The sequence below is a fragment of the Pholcus phalangioides genome, unplaced genomic scaffold (genome assembly GCF_987345545.1).
Source record: "Pholcus phalangioides strain wild (caught in Gottingen) unplaced genomic scaffold, Ppha-v1.0 ptg000022l_1, whole genome shotgun sequence".
Taxonomy (NCBI): Eukaryota; Metazoa; Arthropoda; class Arachnida; order Araneae; family Pholcidae; genus Pholcus; species Pholcus phalangioides.
The window spans coordinates 37439231-37450301 of record NW_028301615.1 but is presented as its reverse complement, the minus strand read 5'-3'; the positions used below and the strand labels follow the sequence as shown (position 1 = coordinate 37450301).

Below are 11071 nucleotides of genomic sequence, written 5' to 3'. Positions count from 1 at the left end.
AGGGGTGCCCAACCTTCAACCCGCAGGTAAACGCCCCCATCCACTCACGATAAATACGCCAGTTTGCGGCCTGTGAGTAATATAATCATCTCACATATCTCTTCACACACTGAAAAGGTCATGCACCCCCTTATTCTTTCCCTCACTATTAAAACATACTTGAAACCCAGGCGAAATGGCTTCAAGATATTTATTGGTATAAAATCACTTGTTTGACAGCATTTAAGGCTGTTCTTGGTAATATACCTCTATGTATACGATCTAGAATTTTTTTTTTCATAAACTGAACTCCAAATATGAACCTTCAATTCTTTGGAAGCATTATTTCTGTGTGAACATATTCATTATGTTATATACTTCGATGAACGAATAAAAATATCGATAAGCATCTTAAAAAAAAGAATTCTAAATGTATATGATCAAAATATAATTAAGAGACCAGACGTAACCACTTGCCTCTTGTTTTAATAACGATTACAAATACTGAAAAAATCTGTACAAAAAACTTTTCAAACGTGATATGACAAGCAGCATCATATCGTTTAAACAAGGCATGAAGTGCCCAAATATTTACCTGATCATAATGGAAATCTAGCAAACAAACAAACAGAAAAGAAAAACTATTACAAACCCAAAATGTATACTTCGTACAAAAACACAATCTTCGCTTGAAGGAGAGAAAACGGGAAGAGGAAAGCTCAGCGAACATAAAAATAAACACATTTCAAATCGGGAAGTTTTTAAAAATTTTCGAGTCTTCATTCACTTATTCCACGTGGAATGGTTTTTTTTCCCCATATTAAATTCATTTTCGCTTTATAGCAAGTATCGTGCTAAGTAGTAGACAAGGTTGCTGCCTATGCGAGAATCAGGAGCATCTTTTGTAGGGTTATTCAAACAAAGGAAAGGGTAGAGCGAGAAAAAAAAAAAAAACAGCAAAAATGTGACGAGGAAACACATAAAAGAAAAAAAAGAATTATTTGAGTTTTTTCCGTTTTCTAGAATGTCTTAGAGAAGAGCGCACTTCTTTTTCTTCTTCTTCTTGACTTGCAAGGCAGCCCTAGTTGCCATCTCAAACACTTCGCGCACACCTTCCTTGGTTTTAGCGGAACATTCGAGGTAACCAAAGGCACCAATCTTATCGGCCATAGCCCTCCCTTCCTCAGGTTTGACAGGTTCTTGCTTCATCTTAGCAAGTTCTTTGATTGTTCCAGGATCGTGGCGCAGATCCTTCTTATTGCCAACAAGCACGATCGGGACATTAGGGCAGAAGTGACGAACTTCAGGGTTCCATTTCTCCAGTATGTTTTCGAGACTGTCAGGACTGTCAATACTGAAGCACATGAGAATGACATCTGTGTCTGGGTAGGAGAGTGGGCGAAGCCTGTCATAATCCTCCTGGCCTGCAGTATCCCATAATGCTAGTTCCACCTGCAACACAAATTAGAAACCGGTCTGCATTAAAAAAGCAGTTAGCTTAAAAAAACTAAATACAAGTATCATAGGCACATTAGTATTTCCTATTCATATACAGTAAAACTTACGCATAATAATGTCATCTATAACAACAAATTTGTAAGTAATATTACACATCGGTTCACATTTTCCATATAGTGATAACACAGTTAACTCTCATTGTAATGAACTCCAAGAGACCGGAGAAATCACTTCGATATAACGAAAAATTTCATTATAAAGGAATTCCAGGTTTTTGCATTGTTTCTATGTAAACTTATCTGGCAGATTAGAAAAGTGTTTGTTAAAACGAGATTTTTGATATATAACTATTCGTTAAAATGGGATTCGACTGTATGCATGGTAATTCCATGAAAAAAAGAATCTGAAATGATTTTCATGGAAGCACAAACAGAAAATTTTAGGTGCCAATACAGACTTTTTAGTCCCTATGGCAATCATGTACCTGGAATTTGTCAAGGAATTTCCTACACTTTTCGTGTTTTGCGACACCCTTGAAATTTCATGGTACAGTGAAACATGCACAATGATAGTCCATAGCCTAACAATATTTCCTTTGGTCCCGACAGAATTCCTGTTCACATAAGAAATAGCACAAATGCACAGACTGTCTATAACAATATTTTTTCTAGGTCTCAACACAGTGGCGTTTTATCTACTATTCACTGCATCATACAAGACTAAGCTTGCCTAGTCATGTCTAACTGGTGTGCATGCCCAGCCTAATACTAACATTCGGTAACTAAAGATCAGCAATATCATTGATGCACTGTAACATGGAAACTAACCAAAATTCGGGATAAGGAGCAGCAAAAATTTAGTTCACGAGAGAATTCCATACAATATATTTCAATTTGTTAAGGACACAGGCTCTTAACAACCAAGGTTTTAAGTAGAGATGTAAAATTCTCGAGAATAATCTTTAGAAGAATATTCTCTGGAAGAACTATATATATTACAAATACCTTAATATTCTCATCAGGCCTGATAGTCCTTTTAGAGAAGATTCTCAAGAACATACAATAATGTATAGGCCTAATCAGAGAACGAGAATATTTCAAGAATATTCTCCTGGATGTAAAAATTGGAAAAAATCGAGAATATTCATTTTTCTTATATAAACAATGAAATGTTTTTTACTAATCTTGTTTATGTTGTGAAATATAAATCACTTTTCACACACACATTGCTTAAAACATTTGAAACAAAATAATTTTTGGCATTATCACCTCATAATGACAACTTTTAATACAAGAATATTCTCTTGGTCTTGATAAGAAGTTTGGTTACGAAGATTTTAGAATACTTAAGATTGAAACCTTAGAAAATTATTTTAAAATCAGATAAATTTTCAGAAAAAATCTGATATTGTGGGATACAAACTTGAAAAAGTGAAAAAAATTCATTATTTAAAAAAAAATGAAACTTGATTATTCTTTAATTTTTACATCCAGGAGAATATTAAAATATTCTCGTTCTCAGAGAACATTCTGACCTTGTATCGCTATCGAGGATAATACTGGAATATTCTCATGGAAGATAATACTGAAAAGAATATTCTCTGGAAATCGACTATTATTAAAATAACTTAAGAATATTTTTATTATTCTTGATGAGAATATTCTCGTTATTTTTATAAATGAAAAATTCTCTAATAATCTTTTGAAAGATTATTCAGAATATTTTTTATGTTACAATAAATAACTACCTTATTTTTACTTGGTAATAAATTGGTAATGAATGTTTCCAAAATTATAAAAATAATATATATATATGTTCATAATACGCTACATGTTTATGAATAATTAATATATTGTTCTGGATAATGTCTCAAGCCCTTGAAATGATCAGAGGATGAAGCAATTTTTTATGACGCCACAGATTTATTCATCGAAAACAGTTATTTACAATTATTCACAATCTTGCATTGAGGATAAAGTCTCAACAACATTAATTACTCTCTCTACTCCTCACATCATTTTTAAAGACACATCCAATTTTCCAGCAATTCTATCGCAGTACTAGTCTGGCAGTGCCACCGTATGAAGGTCAACAAAGACCTATCTTTCCACACAATTTGAGTGTTTATCTTTACACTTCCGGTTTGGCAACTGGAGATTGCTGTCCCGAGGGGTTCCCCAAAAGTTGTGCTACCAATATTTTTCATAACGCAAGTATGGGAATGACCAAATAGAGACCTGGGAACAAAAGTCCATGCACGTCAGAACTTACTGAAATGTAGATAATGCTCGAAAAGTCATTTGCAAAAACCCTAAATATTTCTGTAAGCTGTATTTTGTTATTTTACTGCAAGCAAAAATAACTATACAAAAAATATTGCCATCCTCAGAGGATGCAGAACTGTTCAAAACCGGTATTCAGACTAATTATTCATGACATCTCGAAATTCAATAGAGTAAAGAAAAAGCAATGATAAAGGAAAATGATAGGAAAAACCTTGGAACCTTGGCATGTTCGCACATAACAGATTAGCTAACCCGGCACTTCAAAGTGCTATCAGTAGATAAAGAGTTAAACAAAGATGAGCGGTGATTAGAATTTATTCACCATTTTGTAACTGCAGAAGGCATACCACGAGACTGAATTCTTTTAACCCTTTCCGAGACTGTGTCCCCATAGCAAAACCACCTTTTCAAAATTCCATTAAAAAATAATTTTCATATAGGAATGAATCATTTAAATCCTATTAACTAGCTTAAGATTTAAGTTTTCTGTCAGAGATGGCAGCATCATACTGGTTTTGTTTTGCAAGTGATAAAAAAAAAAAACCCGCCATTTTCTCTATTTTTATGATACTTGTTTTAAAATTTATTTCCTGATAAAAAAAGAAATATTTTCTCAAAAATTACAGATTTTTTTAAAATAAATTTTGCCTTATTTATTGAAATCGTGCCATTCAATAAACTAAAGAATAGTTTAAAATCAAATTTATAGAAGTTTTAAAAAGGTGGTTCCATACTGAGGGCAACACAGCACACCTAGAACAATGAGATACCTCAAGTGTGGTCAGTATGAAACCACCACTGAGAAGTGACCTTGTTTTTCATTTTCGCCCTCTTTCTTGTTTTCTAGAAAAATGGGTGACAGCAGCAATGCTGTTGAAACATCTCAGATGTGTATTTGTGGAGGAGTTTTGGGGGTTAGAATGGAAGACATGTTATTTTTTGTCCCACACATAACCATTCTTTCATTCTAGTGGTTTTAGAGTGGCTGCGAACGACTACTCTTTCTTTCTCTCTTGCTTTAATTTTATTTTCTGGAATTTCTTTTGCCTTGAGTCTCTCCTCTCCTATTTTGTGAATTTTTTAATTCACAACAATCTCCCCTATTGGTGGTGAAATGCATATAAAATTCCTTAGTACAGAGGAAGCAATATTATACTAATTTCGGTGAGTAATGCATCTTCCTTAGTACAGAGGAAGCAATATTATACTAATTTTGGTAAGTAATGCATCTGATGATACCCCAGAAAGAAAATAAAACAAAGCTTACTGCATGGATTTTGATGAAAATGATGCTGATCCCCCAATGCCTGGTTCTTCTTGACAATTTCAGATGGTTCGGGAGAAAAAAGCAAAACCCAAATTTCAGGGAAGAAGTGGGACTATCTCAGGAAATTCTAATGTCAGATAAATCACCAATCTCTATGTTCTTATTCTTTTTTTCAGTGTCACTGATGGAAAATTTGGCATTTCGAACAAATTTATACACAACTCAAGAAGGAAAATTTACACTGCCATCTCACTGAAAGAGATGTACCAGCTATCAATATGCTTATGTTGATCATTTTGTCCTACAAAATCGGTGGAAAGGGAATTTTTTAAACAAAATGTTGCTTTTCCTGCATTACACCCTGGGGAAGCTTCCAGTGTTCTAGGTGGGTGGTGTCCCTGCTGTGCGACCATCCGTTGTTTGCTGGATTTCGATGAAAATAAAATAGTTGCAAAATACATCTATACGAGTCCTGTGTACCAAGTATATGAAGTTAGTTTAGCCAATTTTTTTTTATATAGTGCCCCTCAAAAGGTTTAAAATGACATAAATACCCAGAAAAATAAGACTTTCTGGAAAGACAATTGTTACAGGAACTCTGCAGAAAACATAGCCGCTGTTATTTGATGGAAAGGAACGTGTATTGGGATGAGTTTGACAGAAGGTGCATTCTAAAATTGCTGCAAGAGCTTTCAGGACCTCATGCATACATACAGTATAGAGGAATTGTCAATAGAACGAAGATGAAAATTGAAGTTTGCAACCCACAATGTTAAACTTTTAAAGCTAGGAAATGAAAACAGCATGAATGAATTGAACAACTTGCAAAGAAATAAGAGTGATAAAAAATTTGAGTGCATGTTCACCCACCCCCCAAACAGAATGTGCTGAAATATCAGTGATTTACATCGTAGAGCAATCAGTGCTACTGCAGAATAATCTGGAAGAATTTAAAAGAAAAATGTAGAAAATAATATTGGGAATTTTTGCTGCAGAACATTTCCAGTCCACTGAGTGTTTGTTTCAGAACAATGCAAAACATTCTGCTATGGGGTATGTTCATTGAGTTTATTGAAGAAAATGACACAGTTCTCTATCTTCTTTAGAATGAAGGTGATCATAAGAATGACTCTGTCAATCAACTTTAAATTATTTTTTGCTGTCATCTTATTTCTGAAATTTTAATTTTAAAAGAAATCTTTTAATTTTTAAAATGTTTCAAAAATCTTCATGACTAAAACTTTTGAAACCACCTACCATGTGAAAGAGAATATTCTCAAAATAAAACTTGTCATTATGAGGTGAATGTAAAAAAAAAAGAAAGAAAAAAAAGATTCAAATGTTTCAGGCAATGAAAACTGAATTATATTTCGTAATATGAACGAAATTGATAAAAACTTAAAAAAATTTTTTTAAAGAAAAAAAAGAATATTTTTGATTATTAACTAATTTTCACATCCACGTACGTAAGAATATAATATTCTCCACGTCACATCTCTAGGTTCAGAGAATCATAAGCACTGCCATCACTGAAGATCATAGATGTGATGCATGGCCCAGGGCACACAAACTGTAGGCTTTGCAAGCTATATTTTATGCAGAATTTTTTTTGCCAGCTATAATAGCCAAATTTGCCAAAGACATGGCTAAACCGCAGGAAGCGAAAAGAATTTAAAATTAGAAAAAAAAAAAAAGTCAAACTTCCATACGTAGCAACCTCTATTTCACTGCCAGTTTTTGTCAGAACAAATAGGAGCCATGACAAATAATACAAAAATCACACATATTCTGAGCCACGATCGATTTACATAATTATACTGGACAAAGAAAAAATATCGTTGTAGAGGGGATTATCCTTATATTGAGAGGCAACATCATCACGTGCCATCAAATTTACGCGGCTGTGTTGACATCTTTTCTATATTGCAGTTCAGTACCACCGTACTGATGTTTTATAGCATGGATAATCTAGATTCTACTGTAATTACTTCCTCTAAAGATGTGTGAAAACCAAATTGATATATGCCTGGGTTGTTTGGTTTGAACCAAGGGTCTTTTTTTTTCCTTCAAAAATCAAATAAAAGTGGCCTAAATATAATTTTTTCCTTGAAAAATATCATATTGGTTCATTACCAAACAAAACATTTTTCACTCTTACCACATTTTATATTCTTGGGGTGCATTCAGATGGTATATCTTTAGATGATATAAGTGGTTTTTTCCAAAAAGTGTCCTGAATATATATATTTTTTCATATGACGTATCTTAGTTATTTAAAATGATATACAGAAGCCAAAATTTCTCATTCTTACATTTTTTAACCTTTGGTAAATTCTGATGCTCTATATCTTTAGCAAATTCATGAACAAGGATTGCATCGCATCTAAATGTAGTGGTGTATTATCTCACAGGTTTTTTTTTTGCTTTGAATTTTTTCCTTCACAAAGAAGCAGCAATAGTAGCGACACTATCATGCTAAGGACACACATACAGGTGGCCTTATAATCCAATAAAGACATATTTTAATAAGGCTGAAAAAACTGAAAGGCTTCCGGGTAAATCGGAAGCATTGGCACCTATGACTTTCGACTGGATTAACCTAGTTCAAAAGTATATAGTTAAATTTGATTGTCAGTACCACAATAAAAATCTTTCAATTACCACAGGTTTTAAATGTTTATTTAAATAACAAATTGCATGATTGAAATTCAATATCATTATCATCATTATATCAATTCACAAATTACCAATAATTTCATTTCCAATTAAAAACAATTTTATAATTTTGATGAATTTCAAGAAAATCAATATTTGGCCAAAACATAAACCAAATATTCAGTATATGTGGCCAAATCCCTATTTGTCCCATCCCCTACTCTGTAACGGGCCAGGTCAGATCCCTCCCCCCGTTATTAAATTTTTACATATGAAGAGAGAGAGACATCAAGTATATTTTTAGATCCCAGGACACCTTTCCAGCTACTAGAAACAACAGAAGGCCTCCCTAGTATTCTGCTAGTTTGTCCAATTAGTCTTTACAGGAGGGTGGGATCTTCCAAATCCCGAACAGGTGCAGTATAATCCAGATCGCCAACGTACTGGTGGTGGGTTGCCGCTTCTCTCTGGCTTTCTAGAAGCTGGTGCCCCATCTAAAAATTAATCTCCCCTTCACGTTTGTGTAATCATTAACTATTATACAGCTGTCAACCCCCCCCCCCCACAAATTAGACTCGTCCAAGTTTTGACTATTTTATCTGCTCACTCTTCTATGCTACTCTTCCGCCTCCAAGAAGATCTTTCATTTTCTTCCATACTCCCCATCTGGGCTGGGCTATCTTGGAGTCCCCTCCGGGGATGAAACATCTTTCATCTCATTTGGTCACAATATGGTTAAAACTATTATGAAGTTGATTGAATACATCTTATCAATGTCAGAACAATATTTGTACTACTCACTCGTTTTGTGGGTGATTGGCAGCAAACCTCCACCCGAAAAGTTGAATCTATTTTTGTTAACATTCGATTTATAATGTAGTTAGGCCTACGTTATAGTATTATAGTATTCGATAGGCCTCTTTGACGTATTGGGAGAATGAGGCCAGTTCACATGGTATGGATATGTTGTTAATTTTGAAATATCTCAATCTGGAATATTGCGAGTGTATGTAAATTCATGTATTGGTCCCATCAGGCCATATATTTCTTTGCTTTATTGATCTGAATTGCAAGAGCGTTGGTGAGATTAAACAGATTTTTTGTTATGAACTATGCCGAATCTTGTACCTGATTTGATACAATCTTACACCAGGAAAATAGGTTGTACATTGTTAAAAATTGTAATTTTTAGAAAATGAGCATTGCTGTTGTAACTTATAAAACTCAATCAGTAAAAAATAAGCTTTAATAAAATACAGTTTTCTGTTTTATCTGCTAAACTTGATATATTAGGAACCTCGGGGTGCACAGGGTTTGTTGCATCTCAACTTCTTTCGCAGCTGAAGATACACAGCGGCAGATATCTTCAGCTGGGAAAGAAGCAGATACAGTGGACTCTTGCTAATCTGGAACATATCAGACCAGGGTGTGTTAGATTACCAAAATCACCTGATCACTGGAAGTCGATTGAAAAGTCTGTTTAAATAATATAAACTTCCGGTGGAAAGACATGCAGCGACATGTTTTTCTCTTGACGGTCGAGTGGTCATAATGACAGACTCACACAGCAGGGACCTGGGTTCGAGCCCCACTGTCGCCAAAATGGTAGTCGGCTGAAGTTGGTTTTCTGTGGTTCCCAACTTCAAGGTGCAAATGTGAGACGATTCCTTCCTTCCCCCCCCCCCCACTCAAAAAACTCACCACAGACAGCAACAGGCCTACAAACAGTACAAATATTCAGTCATCACACTTCACTGACTCACTTTGGAAATATAGATGACACAGCACTGAAAAATCAGACAACACTAGGAATGCACTCTGACACTGAGGTACACACACTTACGGCACAACTCACTGGGTAGTAAATTGAAGATGACGACAGACCCGAGTTGTGCTCGGTTCGAAAAAAACAGCCAAAGACATCTGCATCAGCTTCTTTCGCAGCTGAAGATTTCTACCCCCGCTCAGGCACAGATCCAAGGGAGGGATGATATGAATGATCGCTCCCCCTTCCAAGAACCAAATAGCATGAGAAAACTTGTGTCTGGTGAACTGGATCCAACTAACTTACGCAATTCGCCCCGCCCGACACATCGCGCCGGCCGCACGGCCCTAGAGCCGTTTCTGCCCGAGGGTCAAATACAAATCAACGAATACTTGGACGGGCAGTAAGAAACGAAATAATAAATAAAAAATGCTCTGCGGGCTGGATAAACTCAAATAGGTGAGTTAATTGAGAAGCTAGTTCATCCATGACGTAATCTTATCATTCACTGGTGACATGAGTCACCAATTCATCAAATTAAAGTTTCGAATCAATGAGTGATTTAACAATAAATTATAATCTAGCTTAAAAATTATAGTTTTGGACTTAATAGAAAATACCCATCCTCCGGGTATGCCTATTATGTATGGTAACCCCACTGTCAAAAAAAAAAAAAGATCAACATCTTTCGTTTTTCAAAGATACGCCCATTAAATAAATGGCCGAAAATTAACATTACAAATGGCCATCTTGATAATAAAAAATCAATTTGATAACTAAAACGAAGCGATTTGAACGTTAATAATGAGTCATCATCCACTTTACACTACTAACAATGGCCACGCCTTTTTCACATCACATGGGAAAAATAAGACTGTACATAATTACTGAATTGGTGGGGGGGCTTACCTGTTTCAAATCGACTTCGATGTCGGCGACGTAGTTTTCGAACACGGTTGGCACGTAAACCTCGGGGAATTGGTCTTTGCTGAACACTATGAGCAAGCAAGTCTTACCGCAAGCTCCGTCCCCAACGATCACCAATTTCTTCCGGATGGCCGCCATTATCTCTCGCTCGCTCTCTCTTTAATGCCGAAGATGATGATGCTTCTCCCTTTGTCGTCTGTTATTTCGTGCCTTTATTTTGATATAATGAAAAGGGCCGAACTTTTCGAACACGAAAAAGTTAACCGTAAGTCACTCTCAAAAGGCTTTCATTGGTAAAAAAAAATTAAAAAAACGAAAAGAAATGGACATCTAAAACGAGGCGATAAATGACCATCTAATATTTCCGCAGCTGATGCATCATGATGTTGTTGACATTTCAACCAATCCACAAAGTTGCCTCGAGTGTTGCCACCAGGGGTTAAGTTTTCCTTTGATGATGTCATAAATATATTTTTCTTTCCAATAAAATTATTGTGGTATGACTTTGATGATTCATTTCTATAAATAAAAATTTTCATTTTTATTTATTTTAATGGCATAAAGGAAAAACTATTACTTCAGAAAAACCACATTTCGATAAGTCATCTTCCAATCGGGATTCAGTTGCGATGTCCCATCTGGAAAATTTTTATGAGGGAAGAAAATTTGATTCAGATGACCAGATTTCGAAAAACAGAAACCAGGACATCTGCTTGATTTTTGTCAAAGGGGCCG

The 11071-nt window shown here is 35.1% G+C and overlaps 1 protein-coding gene across 1 annotated transcript; it reads right to left on the bottom strand.

Annotated features, from left to right (window-relative positions):
* Window positions 1–445: 445 nt before the first annotated feature.
* On the bottom strand, window positions 446–10746 carry LOC149070374 (ras-like GTP-binding protein rhoA). Its single transcript, XM_089249506.1, has 2 exons — window positions 10319–10746; window positions 446–1431 (listed from the first exon to the last, which is right to left on the bottom strand). The coding sequence occupies exons 1-2, from the start codon at window positions 10472–10474 to the stop codon at window positions 1009–1011; spliced, it is 579 nt and encodes a 192-aa protein (XP_089105632.1). The 5' UTR covers window positions 10475–10746; the 3' UTR covers window positions 446–1008.
* Between the last annotated feature and the right edge of the window lie 325 nt (window positions 10747–11071).